The 24,308-nt window shown below is 48.7% G+C and overlaps 1 protein-coding gene across 3 annotated transcripts in view; it reads right to left on the reverse strand.

Annotated features, from left to right (window-relative positions):
• Positions 1-33: 33 nt before the first annotated feature.
• The window catches only part of Hkdc1 (hexokinase domain containing 1), a 37,981-nt gene continuing 13,706 nt past the window's right edge, over positions 34-24,308 (reverse strand). The window contains exons 5-18 of one of the 3 annotated variants that reach the window (XM_010605936.2): positions 22,967-23,062; positions 21,949-22,051; positions 19,017-19,200; positions 15,977-16,132; positions 14,695-14,928; positions 13,375-13,679; positions 12,308-12,453; positions 12,087-12,206; positions 8,935-9,030; positions 8,687-8,786; positions 6,686-6,869; positions 4,688-4,843; positions 2,696-2,929; positions 34-1,141 (exon numbers count right to left, since the gene is read on the reverse strand). In XM_010605936.2, the coding sequence (XP_010604238.1) occupies positions 994-1,141; positions 2,696-2,929; positions 4,688-4,843; positions 6,686-6,869; positions 8,687-8,786; positions 8,935-9,030; positions 12,087-12,206; positions 12,308-12,453; positions 13,375-13,679; positions 14,695-14,928; positions 15,977-16,132; positions 19,017-19,200; positions 21,949-22,051; positions 22,967-23,062 (2,262 nt within the window). In that variant the 3' untranslated portion in view covers positions 34-993. The remainder of the gene's footprint in view (positions 1,142-2,695; positions 2,930-4,687; positions 4,844-6,685; positions 6,870-8,686; positions 8,787-8,934; positions 9,031-12,086; positions 12,207-12,307; positions 12,454-13,374; positions 13,680-14,694; positions 14,929-15,976; positions 16,133-19,016; positions 19,201-21,948; positions 22,052-22,966; positions 23,063-24,308) is intronic. The other 2 variants (XM_010605944.2, XM_010605952.3) reach the window with 2 other exon arrangements.

Consider the following 24,308-nt stretch of genomic DNA (forward strand, 5'->3'; position numbering starts at 1 on the left):
ACCGAGGATTGAACTCAGGACCTTGCACTTGTAAAGCAGGTGGCAGAACCAACTGAGCTAAATCCCGGCCCCATGGATAAACTCTTAAGGATATTGTCAAAAATGCTCCATCTATTTCCCCCCCCCGCTGGTAGGAGGTTTTGGGCTAAGACCTTTCAGGCCTTCTGGCTCAGTGGTCCCTTTTTCTACTAAGATGACATGGCAATCCCAAGTGAGGCTCCCAGAAGACAGAGTAACACCTCATGTCAAGTTTCTTCGGAAATCAAATACATTTATTCATTTCATAGTCCTAACTGTCCTTGAAACAAATATGGACAGCAGCAACACAAACCCTATTACACGCAGGATAAAAAACATGCATCGTGCACACCCTACCCCATGGCACAGGTACTAAGGAGCAAAATCCTACAGGGAGCTCATGGGGCTCCCTGGAAGTGTGAAAGATTCCTATAGGACTCCCTGGCATTCAGCGCTCTGCATCCCAGGGCCAAATACTCCAAAGGCTTTATTCTTGCCTCATGCTTGAAGCCAACATGGTAAGTTAAAGATTAGGTCCCCAGTGCATTACATGAACCTCTCTCCCTCTCAAAAGTTCATCTGCAAGCAAAGGACCAATCTGGCACTCAAGCAGGCTCAAGTGTCCCAAGGAGGAATCCAGCCAAGCGGAAGTCTATTTACATTTCCAAGTCGGGCACCACAGGACCCAAAGCTGCAGAGAACTGGCCCCTCCGGCCTTAACTTAAAATCCTGTTGAAAGGGGATCTCTCTGATTTCAGAGAGTTGGCCTAGCCTTGGCCCAAATATATCAAATGGAAGTGTCTTTTAAAGCCAATGCAAAACCAATAACAAGATGCTAAGAGACCGGAAGACCAGAGGTTCTCGTCCAGCTATGGAGCAGAAGTCGGCCAGGAGGCAGCCTATTTGTCCCTGGCCACTCATCTGTCAGAGGAGGGGCCAGGCAGGATCCGAGCTGCATCAGTCAGCCTGGGACTCCTAGTTCTCCCTCAGTGGCTGCTGCAGCCTCTTGGCCACCGCAGTGATCAGAGCTGCTCCCTTTCCGCTGCCATCTTCCGACAGCAAGAACATCACGTCACATTGTGGGGCCAATTCCTTCACTGTTTCCTGTAATACCAGAGAAAAGCTATGAGAGAGAGAGAGAGAGAGAGAGAGAGAGAGAGAGAGAGAGAGAGAGGGATCATCAGCCCTTGTATACAGGATCAGAATATTGATAAATTATTCTCATCTGGTTTCCTCCTCTGAACTTACATCTTGAGGCCTCAAGTCACTTTGTTTGTTTGTTTTGTTTTTTTGAGACAGGATCTCACTATGTAGTTGAGACTGACCTGGAACTCACTAGCATAGGCTGGTTTTTGAACTCACAGTGATCCTCCTGCCTCAGCCTCCCAAATGCTGGGATTACAGACGTGTCCCACCACGCCCAGCTCTCAAGTCACTTTTTAAACAGTGGTGTAATTTTACCTCACAATTACTAACATCACGGAATGTCAAAGTATAACAAGTCATGCTTTGAAAAGAATTACCACTGTCTCAAATACATAAAAACCTCAGAAACTTGTCCAAATTTGTACAAGTAGCATGTTTGTCAGGATTGGAGCCAGGCCTACCTTTTCCCAAAATCCTCCTTTTGTTTGTTCAAAATTTCCCCCAACTTTTTAAGTTTTAAAAGTATCAAATTTCACTCACCCATCCCTCTGTACTAATTTTCCCATAAACCATCTTTTTATCCTCCTTAGTACTCATTTGTTGAGCGCTTTTATCATAAAAAGATGTCAGATTTTAGCAGGTTCTTTGTCTGCATCTATGGAAACAATCATGTAGCTTCTACCCCTTGGACAAGTCTTGGCTGAAGGGAGAGACTTGTAAGAATGAGACAAGGGAAACAGAAGACACAAGTCAACTGTCAGCCTCAGAGGAGGCTGAGGGTGACGACAGTAATAAGGCCTTCACAAATACTCTTCAGCATGGTTAAAATGGCATGCGCTTGTTACTACAGCTCCTTTCTACCAAAATAAAATGTGAAACTGAATTAACAATGAAGCTATCTATTCAATCCTCACAACCACCTAGGAGGTAGGTAGGATGTTTGTTTGCATTCTACAGGAAAAGAACTAAGGTACGAAAAGGGCAAGAAACTTGCCCTCAGACTCTTCCCTTCCCTATGATGGAACCAGGATTCAAATTCACACGTCTCATCTGTGCTCTTAATTCTTCTGTCTACCGACTCTGAACTGACGGATTTATGAGCTGATATTTGACAAGTGCTCTATTGCATACAAAACAGTTCTCATAGCCACCCTGCAAGGTCAGTGGGACTATAATAATGATGGTGTACACTGCTGGAAGTGGACACTGTGTGAAGCACCTGACATGTATTCCCTCATTTAATCTGCATGCATTTTCCCCTGAGAGGCACAGTCATTGCTGCTGGCCCTGCACAGAGGAGGAGCCTGGAGGTGAGAGAGGCTGGTTCATATGTCCACCCAATGCTAGCAGGAAGCAGGGGTACTGAGGCGCACCTTTACCTCAGCCCCATTAGGTAAGTTCACCACCACACAGCACTCCCTTCCCAGAAAAAGGTGGGATGCGTCTTCCCACTCTGCAGCTGAGGAGGCTGTGCCAGTCCAAGCCGGCTGCCGGCACAACTCCTGCCCCACCCCGCGCCCCGGGCACTCACCGAGGGTGCAGCTTGTACAGGGTGCCGTCCACTCCCACGGTAATCTTCAGGTGCTCCAGCCCCTGGTCTTGTCTCCTCTTTTCCACGATGGCAGCCAGGCCTGCCCCACACAGCTGGGCGGCCCGTCGCGACACCGCTCCACACACCTCCTTCACCACAATGCTGTCCTCACACGTGCTGTCCAGGCCCAGCTGCTGCAGGATCCTCCTCACCTGGAGGAGGGCCAGGCGGTCACTGCAAGTGAGCAGTGCAAGATGTTAGCACGGGGTTGCCAGGGTCCTGGAACCCACTCAGCGTGACCCACAGCTCTCCATCCCAACAGGCCCTGGCGGGAGGGAGGAGAAAGTGACCTAGGCAACAACTGTAACTTTCTATTATTTCATTACTCGTAACCAACACAGTTTATTTTTTGTTTGTTTGGTTTGGTTCGGTACCAGGGATCAAACTTGGGACCCTGAGCTTGGGAGACAGGTGGTGGCACCACTCAGGCAAGTCCCCGGCCCCAACCAACGCATAGTTTTAAAATCAAAAGGTCAATAAAACTATTTCCATTTAGAAAACAAGCCAAATTAGCTAGGTATAGTGGTACATGCCTGCAACCCTAGAACTCAGGAGGCAGAGGCAAGAGGATCACTGCAAGTTTGAGGCCAGCCTGAACTACATGCTGACACCCTGTCTCAAAAAGATAAAAAAGGTCCGGGGATTTAGCTCATTGGTTCCAACGCTTGCCTGGCAAATGCAAGGACCTGAGTTCAATCCCTGGTACCAAAAGAAAAAAAAAGAAACCATGGTCGGGTGTGGTGGTGCATGCCTGTAATCCCAGCATTTGGGAGGCTGAGGCAGGAGGATCGCTGTGAGTTCGAGACCAGCCTGAGCTAAATAGTGAGTTCCAGGTCAGTCTCAACTACATAGTGAGACCCTGTCTCAAAAAAACAAATCAAAATAAAATGTGAGATTTGTTTTAAATTAAAATAGGGCTAAGGATTTAACTCAGTGGTGCTCCCACCTGTCTTGCAAGCACAAGGTCCTGAACTTGAGCCCTGGTATCAAAAATAAACAAATAAAATAAATAAGTTAACCCAGCCCAGGTGGGGACAGGAAGAGCACACAGTTTGGCCATGAGTTGATCATCATTGAGCATGTGAACAGAGATATTAAGTTAATTTAATCTCCCCTCTACTTTTATATATGTTTAAAACTTTTCCAAAAAAAAAAGAAAAATAAAAACCAGGAGCCAGGCCTGGTGGTATATATTTATAATCTCACCCTTTGGGAGACTGAGGGAAGAGGGTCATCGTGAGTTTGAGGCCAGCCTGGGCTACATAGTGAGATCCTGTTTCAAACAAACAAAGTAACAAAAAAAGTAAAATAAAAATTATAAACGAAAATTGCCACAAAAAACGTTAATCAAATAATAGATGAGTCATATATGTAATATGATTGTATTTGTGAAAAAAAAGTTTGCATGTATTCAAGAACTAAAAGGGAACATAATATAGAAAAATCGGCTGTAGGGCCAGGGATTTAGCTCAGCGGTTCAGTGGCCTGCCTTATAAGCGCAAGGACCCGAGTTCAATCCCCGGTATCAAAAAGAAAAAAAAAGAAGAATTGGCTGTATTTGGTTATAAGCATAAAAATAATTTTTCCCCAGACTTTTCTTTCATATTACAGATATATCATCTTCTCAGGAAAAGAGGCTACTTCTTGGTCTAGACCTAACTCCTGTACACCTATCTGGGAACGTTGGTGGAGGACGTGTCACTTCTGCTAAGCACTCTTAGGCCACGCACTCTGCTGGCCTCCCAGCTGCATAGCTGGCTCTAGACTGTGATGTGAGGTAGCTGGATGGGCAGAGCAGAGGAGGAGTCCACCCTCTGCCCATCCAGGGTCCTTCTGATTTTATTTTATCAGATCTGCCCACCCCTGGTGTGAGGACAGCACATTCCATTCACAGCATCTTACACCAAGCAGGTAAACTTGATCACACATCACCTCTCAATCTGGGACAGGAACTTGGTTTCAAAGATGCCCCTGGTCCTGAGACGCTCTGAAATCTGACCTCGGAAGAGGAGACCTTGCTTGGTCAAGTCAATCAGGATCTGCCGCACAATCTCCCCCAGGTACATGCCGCTGGTCATTTTCTCATACCTGTTCGGGGAAGAGGGGTGAGGCTGGCGAAGACAGAACATCAGCTCTGGCACATGGTTTCTGAAAGCACCCTGGGCCTACGTGTGAAAGCCATGCCACTGGCACCCACAGCCAGGGGTTCAGGGTGGGCCTAGTGAGACTCTCCAGCAACACCCAGAGAGATGCTATGCAGGAGACAGCACGATGTGAGGAAGCCAGGCTTTGACGCCACATAGACCGGTAGCCGGGCCCCAGCTCTCCACAGCCTGGCTGCATGGTGAGCAAGTGCTGTGAGTTGTCATATGCAACACGGAGCAAGACAGACCCACAGGACTTGTAGGAGGCAGGCGTGTGGCTCACAGCAGGCACTAAGCAGAAGTTGATCTAGTTCACTCCTGGCCCCAGAGCCGATTCACCCTGGCTTTGTGCTGCAGTCTGGTGTACCAGAGATTCTCCTTAGCTTTGCTTCTGGCTCCATGAGATAACATTTAAAGTATCTGTATGCATCAGCATGCTCAAAAAAGGTTTGTTCCTTTTCCCCTTCCCACCAGGCTAGGCTGTGAGCTCCACGAGGGCCTACAGCAAGACAGAAAGGGCTCCCTAAGTGAGAAGGCCCGCTGCACACGTAGGTGAACAGGGATCCCACCACTGTTCATCATTATGGTACAGAGTTCAACTCCCACCGTCTGCAGAGGCAAACAGACACAGGAGTGCACCTGAGGCTCAGGGGTGGACCTGTGTTCTCCAAACCATGCAGGACCTCTTCAGTCTAAGAAACAAATGCCAAGACAGGAAAACAATGATAACTGCGAGACAAAGTCAAGCACTCTGCCGCCTTCAACTCTCAGTCCCGAAATGTGTGCCCCTAGCAGACGAAGATGCTGAACTATATCAGGAGGAACTTGCCCCTTGAGGAGGCCACAACGCTTGGGTGCCCCCACACGGGAATCGGAGATAAGGCCTTTCCTTTTGGAGCAATTCCTGGCTCAGCTGGGCTTGCCACAGCTCACCTGCCTTTCAGTGGCAAAGACTAAGGAAGGCAAGAGATGCCTCATGCTGGCCTCTTTCTGAACAGTGGCCAAGGTGCCCTCAGCTAAGGATCTGTCACACTTCCTCCCTGATCAGCCTCTCAGCCTGCGCACCATCCATCACAGTAAATCAACACAGTCCCTTATTTTATATTAAGACACTGAGCTTAGTTGTGCCAAAGATCACATGGCCTGCAAAACCTCAAACACGTACCATTGCAGTGGGTGGGCCCAGGTACATAACCGAGGCTGAGTGTGCCGGCCCTACCGCTGTCTACCCTTCCTCTCAGCCATCACTTTTTTCTTTTTTGATACCAGGAATGGAACTCAGGACCTCGCCCTTACAAGGCAGAGTTCAAGGCGGTGCCCCTGAGCTAAATCCCCGGCCCTATCCTTCCTCTCTGATGCAACAAGGTGTCCTGGAAAATCTAGTCTCGTTCTTTCAAGCCACTCATTACTTTCAGTTGGGAGTCACTGGAATGAGCCTCCCAAGGCGCTGTGCCACACGGTGAGATGTGACATCGTGTAGAGAACAGGGACTCCCATCCATCCCAGTGGCCGCCCCCTCACCCCACCCGAGGGCTAAGTCACCCGGCCCAGCTCCTCACGTGCACAGCCCCTCCCCTCGCTTCCAGAGACACCACAGTCTCTGTGGCAGTTACAGCAAGGGTCCCCTTTCTTCTCCCTGGTGGAAACGTGAGGCACTTCATGGATATCTGACGGACAAACACGTGCAGCTGTGGTGTCAGTGATAGGAACATGGCTCCTTTCCCGTAGGGCTGGAGAGCTTGCTCCCTGCACGACCCACACAGACGTTCACATCCACCCCACTCACCTCTGTTTGCCAGGATTCAAGGACCCCTCGTCCACCTCCACGTCGTACTGGGTCCGGATGTCGTCTATGCAGCCGTTATCTCCAAACCCTCCCCACTCGGTGTTGATGCACATCTTCCCCTCATGCCCTTCCACCAACTCGATGTTCCTCATCTCCTCCATGTAACACATGTTGCTTCCTGTCCCTAGAGGGGAGGCGAATGGACTTTAGTCCTCAAGGACACCCCTGGGTCACAAAGAGGAAGCAGAGCGCAGTGAGCGAGAGTTCGGGCTTGTGGTCGCACATAGCTGGTGTGATTCCAGCTCTGTCCTCATAGCTGGCTGACCATGGGCAAGAATCGCATCTTTCAGAAGCTCAGTTTCCATGTATAAAAGGGAAATCATGCTTAGGTCTGTGGCACATGCCTGAACCCCAGCTTCTTGGGAGGCTGAGGCAGTACAATCCCAAGTTCAGAATCAGCTAAGGTGACTGAGACCCTGTCTCTTAAAATACAAAGGGCTCGGGGGTCACCTAGGGTTAGCTCAGTGGTTCTTCCACCTGCCTCTCAAGGGCAAAGTCCCAAGTTCCATCCTTGGTACCAAAAAAAAAAAAAAAAAAAAAAAAGCTGGGGACGTAGCTCAGTATTCCTCGAGTTCAATTTCTAGTACCACAAAAAAAAAGAAGTAACATCTGCCTTATGAACTTGTTATAGAGAAAAGATGAGGTGATGGAAAGTTTTCTCCACATGCTAAATATTCAATAAAGTATCTGCCACCTTCTTCATCACTGTTAAGACACAAGCACACAAAGCTTCTAAAGAATCAGAGAAGGAACAGTCAGGGAGGACGAGGAGGGACCAAGAGGAACCAACTGGCCTTGGATAAGCAAATATATGGCATCTGGGAGCTGCTCTCTCCTCCCCTGCCCACGACCTTGGCCTCAGAACTTTTCTCAGTGTGGTGGCCCAGAAAATTATCAGTCACGCAGGCACCTCTGTGGCCTCCTGGATCTCGCCAACCCTCGCACAGACGAGGAATCCGGTCAGACCAAATAGGCAACCTGCCTGAGCTCACGAAGGGGCGCAGGGCTCAAGCTGGCGAAGCCTGAAGATAACTTGGAAGATCTGCACCCCTTCCTCCATCTACCACTCACATTCAGGAAGCCAGACAAGTCAATCAAACAACCTCCCCGGACTCTGTCCTCCTCTGCACCTGTCACCTGCAATGTCCTCTGTCCTCATGTTCACCTGTCCCACTATCTCGTGGGAAGAGCTGTCCCTCTGGAATCTGTCCTCAACCTTGACCACAGCCAGACTTCCTGCAAAGTCCCTGAAATGCCTGTATCATCTCAGCCAACTCCCTTCTCCTCTTTTTTTGTTTCTCCCTGGTTCTGGGCATTGCACCCTGGGCCTTCACCCTGAGATATAATGGCAGCTCTTCTTTATCTTTATTTGGAGACAGGGTCTTACTAAGTTGCCCAGTCTGGTCTCTAACTTGTGATCCTCCTGCCAGGGTCTCGTAGAGGGCTGGGGCTCCAGGCACAAGCCACCATGCTCGGCTACCTGCCTTTCCTAAGTGAGCTTCCAACTGCTCCCCTTCCTGTGTACCCTGAAAGCCACGGGAATCCAGAGAACAGAGGAGGTGCACCTCAGAGCCATGTGAAAAGCTAGTTCCCTAAGCCCCAGGCCAACGTGACAGAACCATGATCTCCTTCCTCCCAAAAAAGTAGGGTCAAGGCCATAATGTGAAAAGCCCTCCCCTCTTCTGTGTCCCTTCCTTCTCTGACAAAAAGAATGACCTTGGCTTTAGAACCCTTGATGGAGCGAGAGATTAAGTAGAGGTCTGGGCATTAGGCAACATGGAATCCCAATCTTAATTCATTTCATCTCTGTCTTGGACAGGACCTCTGTATAATAGAACAATGAACACACACACACACACACACACACACACACACACACACACCCCACTATGTTGAAAAGGAACTTGGGCTTGAGCCAGTGGGGTCTGCCCCACCACTTACCTGCAATCAGGCCAATTTCACAATTAGGATCTTCGTAAGCACAGGTCATCATGGTCCCCACTGTGTCATTCACAACTGCAACTATGTCCAGATCAAACTCCTGCAAAGGAAGCAGCTCTACTGGAAACAGAATGCACAAGGGACACATCAGCCCCAGGCAAACAGAGGCTTGGGGCATAGAATGACAGAGCACAGGGACCTCAGGCCAGGGGACAAGGTCAGGCACGAGCCTCAATACCAAGTCCTACATTTCTCCTCTTGATGGCTTCCCTGAGCATGTCCACCACGTCCTCCCCTTCACAGTCGGTGGCCTTAAAGCCTTTGGTCCACTCTATGAGTGTTCCCTGAAAGAGAAGGGGAAGTTTGTCTAAGCAAAGGTTTGTGAGGACCACTGCCCAACTTCACCATCCTGTAGATGCAGGGCACTAAATCTGACGGCTGGCGAAGTGCATGCATGCGCTTTTGACTGTTGTCTGCCTCTGCAGCCTGAACGTGGTAGAGGTGTCACAGAGCATGACACCCAGGCCACATTCACTGTGGAGTAGAATCACTGCAGCAACTCATATTCTTCAGGGGTCAGCTCTGTCCCTGGCCATGATACCCAGAATTAAAACCTGAGATTAGAGGGATCCCATTCCTAATTTAGCCTAAGACAGACTGAGTTGTGATCAAAGGTAAGTTTACAAAATATTCATCAAAGCACTGTTTCAAAATGAAAAATTATCTGTGCATGGTGGTGCAGGCCTGTAATCCCAGCACTCAGGAGGCTGAGGCAGGAGGATCACTGTGAGTTCAAGGCCAGCCTGGGCTACATAGTGAGACTCTGTCTTTTATTTTATTTTATTTTATTTTGTACCAGGGATCGAACTCAGGTCCTTGCCCTTGCGAGGCAGGAAGCGGAAGCACTGAGACTCTGTCTTAAAGCAAACAAAGAAACAAACAACAGCAAAAAGGTGAAAAACTAAAGGCATTCTGTCACTCCAGTGATATCAAGGAAATCTATCTTATACATCAATATAAAAAAGCTGCGTGGGACTAGGGATGTATCTCAGTGGAAGGGCCCTCGCCTAGCCTGTGTAAAGCTCTGGGTTCAATCCTCAGAACTGGAAAGAAAATAAAGAAGAAAGGAAGGGAAAGGAGAGGAGAGGGGAGAAGAGAAGAGAAGGAAAGAGGGGAGGGGAGGGGAAAGGGGAGGAGGAGGGAAGAGAAGGAGATGAAAGGGAAAGAAATGAAAAGAAAAGAGTTACATAGCCATAAACATGACCGCACTGTAAGAACACCGGCACGCAAAGGGACAAGATCCCAATGATGAATGAACTGCACTGTGTCCCTACAGTGTACCGATAAACTCAATGAGGAAACAAAAGAACGCTGGATGTTAGAGAAACAGTGTTAACTACACACGATGAAGTGGAAGTTCATTAAACAAATTCAGATATTGAGGTGTTCTACTTTTACTTTTAAAAATATACATACATACATATATATATAAATATACACTTGAACCCAGGCAAAGGTCTGGAATAATATGTATACCAAAGGAGTTGACAGTGGCTGTCTCTGAGTGCAGAATTATTAATGAGCGCCTTTTAATTTCTTTTTATTTGTTTTTATTTTCTAACTTTTCTAACATTAACATGTACAATTTGTTATAGCACTGAGAAAGTAGTGTTTTGAGTTTTAAGAAGAAGCCCAGTCTTCCTGTTAGCCTGAGACAGGAGCTAACTGGCCTTAGCTTCCCAGCTGAGAGAGCCAAGAGTGGGACAGCTGGCAGGGGTGGGTGTCCGGCCAGGAGAGCCCTTGGGACAGAAGAAATGGCCAGGAAATCTGACAGCAGCCCCCAACCCTGCGGCTAGTGCCACCTCACCCAGAGGCCCCCAGCCAGCAAGCCCTAGTCCCTCTCCTTCTCTTCACAGTCCTTAGAAACTGGGCTCCCTTGCTCCTTTCCTGGGTATCGCATGTAGACAATTAGAGGCACCCCAACCAAAAAGTCTCTTTCCTAAAAATTGCAATTATATAAAACTATATGTATCGTTTTAAATCTTTTTCTCCCCAGCCAATAGGGACTTTGCTTCTAGTTCCCCACCCTCTCTTGCCCACTGTGTTTTTGTAAACTTGTCAGAACTGGTGGAAGACGGGGCCCTGAAAAGCCTATGACCTGGGTCAGCGCAGCCCTTCGCGGCGCCCACCCGACCTTCAGAACCGTGGACAGCAGCACGCAGCTCTCCGTGCGCTCATCTTCAGGGGCAGCAGTAGAGCAGGAATAGATAAGCGTTGCAAAAAACTAGAACGTTACCGATAAGGGTCCATTGCCCCATCACCCCCCATCTCCCCAGTCTGGGGGTTAAATTCTACCATTCTAACAGGAATCCACCCAGACATTATTCTCTGCCTACATCTAATTTTTCCCCAGTAGTGGGGACTGAACACGGGGGAGCTCTACTAAACTCATACACAGCTCTTTGGATTGTTTTATTTTGAGACAAGTTCTTGTTAAACCGCTCAGACTGAACTTTCAGACCTTTCTAGGTCACCTCTTAGGAATCTGCTACATTTCCTTCACTGAGCAAAATACCCTGCAAGTATAATGCACACAAATTTTAAAATCTCCTAAACACATCTACAAAATAAGTACTCTATTCATCAAGTGAGGAAAGTAAGGTACGGAGAGGTTAAATAACTTGCTCGAGGTTGCACAGCCAGAAAGTGAGAAGCCAAGACTCAGATCCGGGCAACCTGGCTGGTCAGGGAACATCCAGGAGGTACTTAGAACTGTGTCTGGCACATAATGAGCACTACAGGTTGTGTGTGTGTGTGTGCGCGCGCGTGTGTGTGCGTGTGTGTGTGTGTGTATGTGACCTACATTAGCTCATTTAATCCTCACCATGACCCTTACAAAGTGGGTACCACTACCTCTATTTTTAGTAAGCCTCCAAGAAGGTTATTTTTATGTATTTTATGTTGTTTAGGTGGGGCTGCAGCCCTGGCAGCCTATGACCCCAGAACTTGTGCTCTTGTCCATTGGGCTGTCCTGTCTTGGGAAGGCACTGGATCTTTCTGCTATGGCCACATCCTGAGCCACTAAAGAAGGGCAAGTCCATGCCCAGAGGCTGCCTGCTTAGGAGCTGCACTGTGGGCACTGGCACAGATTGCAGCCTGTCTTCCTTAATCTGCAGTATAGACCGCTCTGCCCTGTCCTGTGACCAACAAAGGCACAAGTCACTCTCCAACTCCCAGCCCGAAGCAAGGCCACGCAGACCCGGTGGAACCCTGGACATTCTGAGAAGCAGCCCACTGTCTAGTCCTCACTTTCTAAATTCCACCTCTTGATCAACCTTGTTTGCCACAAACCTATGCAGAGGCCTCCCAGGATGGCTGTGAGCCCACAAGGTGGTCTCACCTTGTCGATGTTCGCCTGCCTGCAGGGAAAGGAGAACGTGAAGCCCAAAGGGAGCTGAGCCCCCTTTAGGCCCATGTAGTCCAAGAAGTCAGCAATGCACTGCACAATGTGATCAAACAGCTGCAGAGAGAGAGAGAGAGTGACATTCACACAAGGCAGGCACTGATGTGGAGGAGGGAGGCTGGCACCCATGGGACATAATACCTCTGCCTGGTACCCACCTCCTCACCAGTTCCCTGCATGATCTCCAGAGGGATGGCAAAGATCTTATTGTACATTCGCACTGACCTCCGTCCACTTCTGATCTTCACCAGGAGGACCCGAAAGTTAGTTCCCCCCAAGTCCAGAGCAAGGTACTTTCCCTTCTCTGTCGTGGAGAAAGTGAAGACTGCCTTACACCAGCACACACTGAACAGGGCTCTGTGTCAGGGCATGGGAAGGACAGGAGATGCCCGGCCCAAGCAGACCTGGAGCCTGCTCTCCTGGGCTCCCAGACCACAGGGGCATCAGGCCCCAGGCAGGTACCCTGAGCTTGACTAAAGCCAGACTGACTTTCCTGGCTCTACTTCCCCTATAGCAAAGGCCCAGATACCACCTACACTACCACCAGTAAGGTGCCATGAAAAGAGCCCTGGATGGGGTTCTGAGAGACAGCTTTCCATCTTGAGCAAGAGTGGCAAGGCCCTCCCTCACCATATCTGCAGAATTATAAGGGTCTCTGAGGGAGCTTCCAGCTCTAAACTCCATTGACTGAGAGCCTGCTGGGAAGGCCCAAGCAAGGCACCATGTGCCAGGTACGGGGCATTCGGTAAAGGACGTACTTGAAACAAGTGTTCAAAGGCCTTCAAGAGTGAATCCAGGCCAGGCTACCTTGACTAGAAGAGACTTCAGAAGGGATTCCCGTCCTGTCTGCACAGCAGTGAGGGCAAACCTTTTAAAGCTTTCAATGACAACAATGCTCCAGCATGTGGCCACCACTGGCCTAGAGGAATCCCTCATTACAGGCATGAAGCAATTCCAGACAAGTCTAGGCATCTAGAGGGAGGCTTGAGGACAAGATCTGGGATGCCTGCCTGCTCACAGCAGGGGGCCCACGTGTGTTCTCACCCACACACACAGACACATGTGCGTGTGCCCAGGCAGGACACAGGTTCAGAAGAAGGACTAACCTTCTCCCTGCCTTCCTTAAAGATGGAAATCTAAGGATCTAAAAACTGAACACCTCACTGAATTAGAGGTTTTGATGGAAGCTCGGGTGGCCCTTCAGAACTGGGCTTCATTGACTCACCTGTGCCATCTGGCATGCCATTGACATAGGTGGGCAGCATCTTGACAGTGGCCAGTGCATGGGTCTTCCTCTTCAGCCCATACTCAAACTCAGCACGCATCTTGCCCTGCACACCCACAAGCTGCTCTCGGGTCAGCTGAAACAAAGCCAGCACCTCATCAATCTGCTTCCTCTGGGCCTGCACACGGCAGGCCACTGCGGTCACCATGGCGGCCCCCTTGGCGCTGCCACTCTCTGACAGTAGAAAGCGGACGTCACAGTTTGGGACCAGTTTCCTCACCACCTTGTGCAGGCGTTTCGGGTACCTAAAGGTAGGGATGAAGGCAAATTATTTAGCAGTCATAAAGGTTAGATCAAGCCAATGGGAACAGACACAAGCACAGTGGGGAACCATCCTGGAGGGTCCTACCAGGCCAGGGCTTTTATTGCTGGCTGGTAGGGAGGGTAAGCTGGTTATGAGGGTGACCAGGACAGTAGGGCAGTGGAAGGGGCACTTGAGGGCTCAGGGAAATACCTATTTGATTGACTAATCTTTCAACCAGAGGCGAGCATCCCTGTGTAATATATTAGCTAAATATCATCTCTTTCCAAAAGGAAGTTCTTAGCTCTTTCTAGAATGTACTTAGTTGATTTCTAGTATCACCTCTTAGCCAAAGGGGCTTTTACTCCATCTTTCTGGGAAATTCACACTTCCATGCAACTTCTTACCAGAATTACTCATTTTAACTCAGCAACCTCTACCACCCCTCCTTTTCCCCCAACTATAACTAGGCATATCTTACTTTCCAGTCCTATGTATAGTAGGCATTCAATAAATAATGATGGATCGGTGCCACAGGCAGGTAGATGGAGGATGGAGAGACCATAGATGGATAGATGAGTGGATAGTGGATATATGCATAGATAGGTGAATAGACAGTGGATGGATGGGTGGACAGATAGACAAGACAGACAGAAATACAGAGAGGCATGGATGGTTAGATGAGTGAAAACATGGTTGGATGCATGGATAGGTGGATAGACAGTGAATGAACGAGTGGATGACACATACTGGAGGCGGACAAATGGACACATGGATGACAGATGGATGGATGGCCATCCTGCCTAGGTGATTGACTTCATTAGACTCTTTCTCTAAGAGTCATTCCCAAGAGGACCCTTGCTAGCTAGATGAAAGTAGGCTCTGGATTTGTCCACTCCCTTGTAATCTCAGAACTATTAAGAGGTCGTTGGTTCCAGCAGCATAGTCCAGAGAGAACAGTGGGACTCAGCTCTGAGAAGGCTCGTTGGTAGGGGTGTGGGCTGGCGGGCAGCACTCACTGAGGGTGTATCTTGTAGAGTGTGCCATCCATGCCCACGGTGGTCCGGAGCCGAGCCAGCTTCTTGTTCTCTCGGAGGCGCGTCAAGATGGCCGCCAGGGCCGCTGCACAGAGGTTGGCCGAGCGGAAGGAGACGACGGTGCAGACGTGCTGGACAGCAACGCAGTCGGCCTCAGAGGGCTCCAGGCCCAGGTCTACCAGGATCTCTCTTGTGTTGGCAAGGCCTTCTTTATACCTGGCCAGGAGACAGAAATGAGAAAACCACACGCCTCCATGCTGTGGGCATCCTCCTGGGGGAAACAGCTCTCCCACCTCTTGGGACTGTGAAAATAAATAGGCTGGCTCACAGTAACATAGTATTAACACTATCAGCATCAATAACAGCAGCCACTATTTACTGAGCATTTTCCATATGCCAGGTACTGTAATTTTGCATGGAATTCATTTAATTTTCACAACAACCCCAGGGGACTGTCAGAAAATTATACAGATGAGCGATGTGAGGCACAGAGAGAAAATGACTTGTCCCTGGCCTCACAGCTAATAAGTGCTAGAGCCAAGGTTTGACAGGTGTACTGTGGAGCCCACATTTTTTACCACCTCCTGCTATCTTGCCATTCCCAGAAACCGTCATGCCAGGCTCTACACAGACACAGACTCTGGGGATCAGTGCCATTCTGCTGAGCTCAGAATGTGAACTGATTGCAAAGCTCAAGGCAATGCCAGGGACTCTAAGCCCGAGGTGTAGGACCCTGGGTTGACCTTCCCCAGTATTCCGCACTCCAGGCCAAAGTCTGAGTGGAAGTCTTTGGATCCTCAAATCTAAAGCCAGCCAGGCTGGGTGCAGGCAGAGAAGCCTCTTGCTACAGCTGGAGCTTCTAACTTGGATGCTCCAATAAGGCTCTGCTATTGTAAGCAAAACTGTTCACAAATGTGCATTTTTGGAATAAAGCATCCAGAGCTTAAATCAGATTTTTTCAAAAGGGTCTGTGGCCCTAAAACTTTTACAAGTTACCACTCTAGTGAAGAAAAGTCAGCAAAACATGGGAAGATGGTGACTCCCTGAGACCAGCATCCCTGGAGGATGAAACCAACACGACTGTGGCATCTGAATCGTGGCAGAAAATTGTTAACCTGTCCAAAGCTGTGCCTGGGCCTGATGCCCTCTTGGTGAAGGAGGAGGACCCGATCTCTAGTGCGGTCCCATCACCAAGCTCACTGCACCTGGCCACCCACCCTGGCCCTACAGAGACGAGGTGAGAGGGACGAGACCAGCGGCTTACTTCTCCATAGCAGCCACGTGCTGCGTTTCGATCTTGCCCTTTGTGAGGAGAGCAGAGGATTTTGCACCACCAAACAGGAGGCCATCCTTGGCCATCTTCAGCAAGATGAGCCTGACAAGCTCCCCCAGGTATAGGCCACTGATCATCTTCTCGAACCTGCAGTTTGGTGAAGACATCAGTGGCAGTGAGGACTTTGGTCACGCAGCACCACTTCCCAAAGACCAGGGGCTGCCTGCTAAGGGAGGAAGGAGCTCAGGAGATCAGGAGGTCTCCGGCCAGCCCAGGGCAGTGCACCTTGGGAGAAGAGCACTATGATCTCTGAGCTGCACTGTCCTCACCTATGATAGGAGAGGGCTGAGCCGGAAGACATCCCAGATTCCTTCCTGCTCAAAAAGCATTGGACTGCAAGAATCTTTATCAAATCAACCTCACCAGTAGGAAGCAGGGAAAGCCACATTGGACATAATGAACCTCAACATCAGACTTCAGGTGCTTTCCTAAGTTTACTGAACCAAATTTCAGACTCAAGAGCTTCCAACTCCTACTTCACCCTCTGTTTAAGAAAAATGCTGTGTCTGTGAGTCAAGTTGAAGAATCCCAGAGAGGATCCAGTATAGCACGGTGAACACTGACCCTCAAGGCTGCTCTCACCTCTACTCTGGTGTGCACATCAGGCCACTGTTGCTATGACATAGCCATTTGTTTCATAATCAACCTTATAGGTCTCACTTATAAACAGTCTTAGAACACTGAAGAAACAGAAGATAATCAAATGAAGTCTGTGTCAGATTGGGGGAATGAAATCTAAGTGAAATGTAAGTGGATGGATATGACAAAGGTCCAGCGACGGCCCCACTTCCCTGGGATGGACTGCTCGTTCCCTGGGGAGCCAGGCACACTGGGACAGCAGTGTGCTGTGCAGGCTTGCATTTCTGGTGCTCGGATGGTCTCTGGAGGTGCCCAAAATGTTTATCACTGGGACATCTTGGCAAAATAGTTGGTTCTGAGGCTGAGGTCAGGAAAGTGTGAGACAAGCCTGGTACAATGATAAGATGAGGGGCCAGGGATTTAGCTCAGTGGTTCCACTGCCTGCCTCGAAAGCATAAGGTCCTGAGTTCGATCCCCAGTATTACTACTACTACTAATAATAATAATAATAAGGAGAAATTAGAACTCAGTAAATTTTTTAAAAACACATGAATCCACACTAGTATAAATAAATGGAGGCAATAGGAAAGTGCTTCTTTTTCAGTATAGTGAAAACGAATGAACAGAAGGAATTATAGGTTTAGAAACGGATCACTGAGCTAGAAAGTGAAAACTTGGGAAGAAGCAGGACATTTCCATAGCCTCAAAGTATCTCTTTCCCAGATGTGCACTCACTGCAGAGGCAAAAAGAGGGGAAACCTGTTGGATAACCCTTCGCCGAGTGAACAGAGTCAGCCCGAGCAGTAATGAAACACACTCCAGGTGCCGGGGATTTAGCTCAGTGGTTTGGTGGCCTGCCTTGCAAGCGCAAGGACCAGAGTTCAATCCCCGGTACCAAAAAAAACAAAAAACAAAAAACCACACTCTGCGTGCCTCCTGGTCAGTGAACGCTGCTGTCAAAACTGAATCTAATCTTGAGGAAACATCAGGGAAACCCAAACAGAGGACTCTGTAAAACTGATGGCCCCAAGCTTCAAAGTCACAATGAATAAGGCAGTGAAAGGAAGCTAGAGAGACACAGCTGCTCACATGTAACCTGTCCCTGGGCTGGTGCCCAGAACAGCACGCTTCTTCCTTTGTGCTGACATTGGCGGGGCAGCTGGAGAATTTTGAATAAAATCTATGAATTCAATGTTAGAACCGATTAAATGTTGCTTGGTTGGTTGGTTGGTTTTTGCGGTACAGGGGATCGAACTCAGCTCCTTGTCCTTGCGAGGCAGGTGCAGTGTCACTGAGCTATATCCCCGGCCCAAATGTTAGTTTCTTAATTAATTGATAATTCCAAATAATTTGATGATTGTGGTGTGATTAGGTAAGAGAACATACTTGTTTTCAGATAATATACCCTGAAGTATTGAGGAATGAAGAATATTATAGCTTCAACTTAGTCTTCAATGGCTCAGAAAAGAATAATTGTGTACAAGTACATGTAATTGTATTTTATATACTTGTGTAGATACATAGATATACATACCGACAGAGAGAGGGAATGCTCTTAGGGAATCTGAGTGAAATGAGTGTAAGGAAACTTTGTACTATTTTCTTCTATAACCCTAAAATTTAATTTTTAAATTTTAAAAAGTATTCTTTGTTAACAATGAACTGCAACAATATATAAGATAAGTGTATAGAAAGAAAAGAAAAATCAGCTGTGTCACTTGCCTTCAGCAAGCTCATCATATAGAGAAAGAGGAAGGCGGACACCTAAATTCAGTGGTACCTCAGTCCACAAACTTAATTTAACTGACTATCCTGGAAAAGATGGGCCACGTTCTTGTTCATTCAAAAAGAATGGCTGCGGTCATTCTCTTACGTGATGCAGAGTTCGCAAACAAAAAGGAAATGTTGCCAAATGCTTCCTCTTTGAGAACCAAACTGTTTGTAAGCAAACCTGTTTGTGAACCGAGGTACCACTGTACTTATTCTGTAGGCAAGTAGGAACCATGGGTGGGAGGGACACGGAGAGCAGACACCAAGGAAAGGCCCTGCCAGGGCCACCAGGCTCGTGTGGGTGAGACATTCAGTGGAGTCCTTGCCACTCTGGGTGATTCTGTGACCATGCATGCGCCCAGCGCTCCAAGAGGCAGGACCCCTGTCACGTGGTGCAGAGCCTGATCCCGGGGGCCACGCAGGCACACGCGGACTCCAGAGATAGGGACTGAGTTAGAACTAGGGGTAGGACCTAGGACGCATCGCCCTACTTCCTTGGCTTCGGTGTGCTCATCTGTACGGAGACTGAAACACAAGCCTCTCCGAATCGAATCGGTGTGTCGAGACAGATGCAGGCTCAAAGGGTGCCTGAGGGGCTCAGGCGGAGCAGGAGGGCACTCACAGCTGCTTCCCCGGGTTGAGCGAGCCAAGGTCCAGCTCCCTGTCGAACTCCGTCCGGATGTCCTCCAAGGCCCCGTCGTCCCCGAAGGCCCCCCACTCGGTGTTGATGCCCATCCTCCCCTCGTCGCCTTCCACGAGCTCGATGTTGCTCATGTCCTCCATGTAGCACGCGTTGGTGCCGGTGCCTGAAACGGGGTCAGAGAGAGCGCGCGGTGCGCGGAGGGCTCCCGGCTGGGCAAGACAGGGGGGGCGGGGGGGCTGGAGTCCTCCGGGGAAGCAGCTTGGGAGCCCCAGCTCCGGAGGAAGCCCGGCTGTCAGGTCTATACTTCTCAGGTGTTAATGGCTTCCTGCTACGAATGGAGCCGATCCTGCTGCAGCTCCTGAGGAACAGGCACGGCAGCTGACAACACACACTCACAAGAGGGGAACGAGTTTAGTTAATCTTGTAAATGTTTCATTAAAAAATTCACCCCTCTCCAAGTCAGAGTGATTTTTAAAAATCTTTTCCTAAGCTACTTTACGTTCCTGTCTATTTGATACTAAAAATATTCTTTACCCGTGACCTGCCAAAAATTGTTCCTAGCGTAAGCTACATCTTAATAGTGATTAGTAAGTGCTCTCTTACCTACTACAAAATCACCCCAAGGAAATGCCCCGCGCGTTCGACAACTGGGGAACAGCTGCACAGGGGCACAGCCTGCTTGGAATTTGGGGGGATGGAGCTGATATAAAATTTGAATGGATGGTTACACATCAAGAAATCAAACAATAACAAACGCTGGCGAGGCTGTGGGGGTGGGGAAGGCACCCTTTTACATTGTTTGTGGGAATGTAATCTAATACAAACACCATGGAAATTCCTCAAAAAACTAAAACTAGAAATTCCATTTGACCCAGCTACTCCCCTTCTAGGTATCGCCAGAAAGAGTTAGAGACATCATATCACAGTGATACATGCACACCCGTTTGTAGCAGCCCCATTCATAGGAGCTAAATCTTGGAAGCAGCCTATATATCTACCAACGGATGAATGGACACAGAAGATGTAGCACTCACACACAGCAGAGCGCTACTCTGCCACAAAGAAGGGTAAATTCAAGTCACTGGTAGGAAAACGACTCACCTTGAGACCATAATATTAAGAGGAATAAATCAGACTCGCGAGCTTAAATATTGCATGGTGTCTCTTATATGAGAAACCCAAAGAATAAGCAATTTAAAGAGCAAAGGGAAAAATAGACAATAGGAAACAGAAAGATAGACCTTTGGTACAATGTAAAAGGGATCTTGAGATGGAGGGAAGGGAAGGGTAATAAAAAGCATCAATCTGTATTATGTTCGTGAATGCAGTCATTATGTACTACACACATGTACTAATAAAAAAAGAATCTATGGTCACAAATATCTGTAAATGTATCTTAAAGATCATTGCGTGGTACATCTAAAGCAGGAGAATTTTTATGTGTTAATAAAGCACCTTGGAAAGAAATTTTCTGCTATCTTCCCGGGCCCTATACTCTGGTCTGAGGATTTTAAAGGCTAACATGAAAAGTGAGCAATGAGCAAAGTTGAATGAAAAGTAGTATCTGAAAAAAGGTTTGCTCAGGGAAGCACAGAACTTTTCAGGGAAAGCACCCCATTTTGTAGATCGTCAGAATCCGCCACCAAGATAGACAAGGGGACAGCAGCTGAAGACCAAGACCAGCAAAGTGCAGCTCCCGTTCTGGGGGGTGAGGCATCCAGAACAGAAAGCCACATCGAGATGCTCAGGTCTAAATACTCTGCCCTTAGGAAAGTCTGGCCAAGAAGATGCTTTTGGAAATTAAGAAAACACAATTCAGAAAACTTTCCCAGCCCTGGGAGAGGACTAGGAAGAAGGGAAGTGGATGTTTGAGAACAACATACAAGCAGGTACAGTGGCACACGCCTGTAACCCAGGTACTCGGGACACTGAGGCAGGAGGACCACAAAGTCCAGCCCAGCCTGGGCAACTCAGCAAAACCTGTCCCAAAGTAAATAAAAAGGGCTGAGGATATGGCTCAGTGACAGAGCGCCCTTGGGTTTGATCCTCAGTAGCACCCCCCAAACAGGGAATTTTGTAACTTGGATCAATCTGCACCGCTGTACTTCCAACCACCTTCTCACTGCCTCTCCCTGTTGCTGTCCACCGCCGCCCCCGGCACCCAGCCTCCCTGGCCCAGTCCTCTCTGTGTCTCACCGGGACAGCAGAGTGACCTCGTCACTGGTCACCCTGCTTCCACCCTTGTCCCTGGGCATCACTGCTTCACTCAGCAGCCCAAATAGTGTTTAGAAACGTGCACCAACTCATCCTGCACCCAGAGCCCTCCAGTGCCTTCCCATCTCCTTGGGTAAAAGCTGGTGGCCTTTCAGCGACTGTCCCATACCCTGTGCACCTTCCCACCCATCTGCTCTTCTGCCCCAAATCACCCAACACCCTCAGCCTTTGCTCACTTGATGCAGCCACTGTCAGCCTTTGGGGGCTCCTCGAGCACCCCAGATTCATTCCCACCTCTGAGCCAGGGACTCTTCCCACAGCTGCATTGCACTCTCTTGTTCTCATTGCTGAGGCGCGTGCCTGGTGTCCCCCAGACAGGCCTCCTGCCCTAGTCTACACCCCTCACTCTGTCACATTAACATGCTTTGACCCCTAGAAATTATCTTACTAGCCTAGGCCTACTTGGCCTCCCCAAATCCTCACTGAAACCCGAAAAGAGTACAGGTCCCCACCACAGGACCCAGCACAGGTCCCTCCAGTTCAGGAAACACCTGTTGAGTTGAATCAGTGAGTCTGTTCCTCATTCCCTATGTTGCCTTTCCTGTTAACCTTAGCACCCCTCCCTACTTATGCAGTTTTGCCAAAACTAACCCTAAACCTTTCCCCCACCCCCAGGAAGCAATTCCAATTGAGTTACCAATGATGACGCCAACTTCGCAGTAGGGATCGTCGTAGGCACACGTCATCATGGTGCCCACAGTGTCATTGACCAAGGCCAGAATGTCCACATCCAGGTCCTGCTGAACACAAGATCCAGAGGGCAGCAGTGGGTAGAAGGGGGTATGATTCCTTCCCACCCAGGACTCAAACACTGGCTGAAACATCATTAGGTTCAGCCTCCTGGAGCTGACCAAAAGAAACAAGAGCTGTTGTCAAGATGCCGGGTCTGGGGGAGCTGGAACTCCTGCTTTGAGGGTGAAGATTTCTGTGTGATACCCAGCAGGAGTGCACCTGGTCTGAGGGACCCTGGGAGGACACAGAGGAAAGCATGTCTGTCCCTCGCCAGCGGGGATGTGTCAGTCAGCAAGCACAACCTCAGCCGGGTCCTCCCATGGCAGCACTGTGGTTTCTTGCCTGGGCTTCCTGTTCGAACACCAAAAGTTACCCAGGTTTGGAGGAACATGCTAAAGTATCCTGAGAACAATGAGAGAAAAATGCAGTCTATAAATGAATAGGATCCCAGCTCTAAAAAGAAAAAAGATCAGAAAGCCACACATTCAAATGTTGGGGGGGGGCAATAGCTCGATGGTGGGGCTCCTGCCTAGCCTTTGAGAAGATTTGGCTTCAGTCCCCAAAATGATGTTTATGTCTAGCAATCCGGACAATAAGCACTCTGGGTTTGACAGAGAGTGAAAAGGAAAATAGAGGGCCAGACTCAAAGTAAGCTTTTCGGTCTCAGAGAGTAGGGGAAGCTCACACACAGCTCAGGGTTAGCCATGTGACCTCGAGGATGCAGCATTTGGAGGCCCCAGCAGGCCCTGGGCCACCTTTCCCAGGGGTGGGGCCATCCCCGGTGTTCGAAGCCTCCCCGCCTGCAGCTTCCCCCGGCCTGGCTACCTCTGCACTGCAGCAGGGCCTCCGTAAGGCCTTTATCCATTCTCCTTCCAGGCAGGCCCAGTACAGGATCCGGCCCCAGGAAATGGGGAGCTCCTCACCTTGTGTTTTCTCATGGCTTTGGTCAGGCGGCTCACGACATCTGTGTCCTGAACTCCCCGTGCCTTGAACTTCTTGGTCCACGACAGCAGGACGCCCTGTGGGGAGATTTGAGGCCCAGCCTCCCTGAAGAGCTGCTTGCAGCCCCTGAGAAATGTCAGGCTCACCCTGTCCCTGTGGCTTCCTTCTCCAAGTTGAATCACTCTGGTTCTTTTTTTTTTAACTGACACATAACAATTGCATTTACGGGGTACAGCCTGATGTTTCAATGCAGGTATACAATGTGCAATGATCAGATGGGGTAATTAGCATATTCAGCACCCCAAACAGCTATCATTTCTTTGCGATGAGAATATTCAAATGTCCTCCTCTTTTAGTTGTTTGGAAGTATGGATACGATATAATTTTCCCAACTACAGCCAGCCTACTGTGCAATGAGACACCAGCATGCAGGCGGGAGATTTAGCACAGCAGTGCCACCACCTGCCTCACAAATGTAAGGTTGTAAGTTTGATCTCTGGTACAAAAGAAAAGGAGGACACCAGCACCTGTCTGTAATTCCCTTCCCATCCTTCCCTACCTTTCTACCTTCCACTTCCATGAGATGCAAGATTTTCTAGATTCCAGAATGAGTGAGGTCACGTGGTATTTTTCTCCATGCCCGGCTTATTTCACGTCACACAATGTTCTCCAGGCTCACACAGTGCCACAAAGGACACGATCTTATTCTTTTTATGGCTGAATAGTATTCCGTTATGCATTTGTCTCACATGCTCTTTATCCATGCATACGTTGGTGGATTTCTAGGTTGGTTCTATAACTTGGCTATTGCGACTAGATTCTTTTGATATTATTTCAGAGGACTTTTCTGCCTTCCTTTTCTGACACCTCTGAATTCCTTTCCTTTGAGAGGATTGAAATATAATATCTAGTAACAGAAAACAATTGCCAAAGAGCCAGAAGACAGATGTGTAAGACACAGGAGCCTCAGCGTACTCATGTCTGTGGTGGAAATGTCACTCCCCACAGGAAGAAGGGAGGAGATGCCACCTCTCCCACAGCACGTGCTCATACAAATATCTGGGTGGAGCCGTACACTGTGTGTGCAAAACGTATGATTCGCAGGTCCCAAAAAGAGAACTGACACGGTGTTACCCTGTGGGACTCCCTTGAGAACTTAATTTTAATTTGGAAAAATGGTTCACAAGTTGCATCATCAATTATTTCCTTACAAATGGTGTTTCCCAAGAGTTCCACGTCTGAGATTGCAAATAATCACAGAATTTTTCAGAGTAAAAGAGAACTTGGAGGAATTCAATCCCCAGTACCAAAAAAAAAAAAAAA

The sequence above is a fragment of the Fukomys damarensis genome, unplaced genomic scaffold (genome assembly GCF_012274545.1).
Source record: "Fukomys damarensis isolate Sample0158 unplaced genomic scaffold, DMR_v1.0_HiC HiC_scaffold_20, whole genome shotgun sequence".
NCBI classification, from domain to species: Eukaryota; Metazoa; Chordata; class Mammalia; order Rodentia; family Bathyergidae; genus Fukomys; species Fukomys damarensis.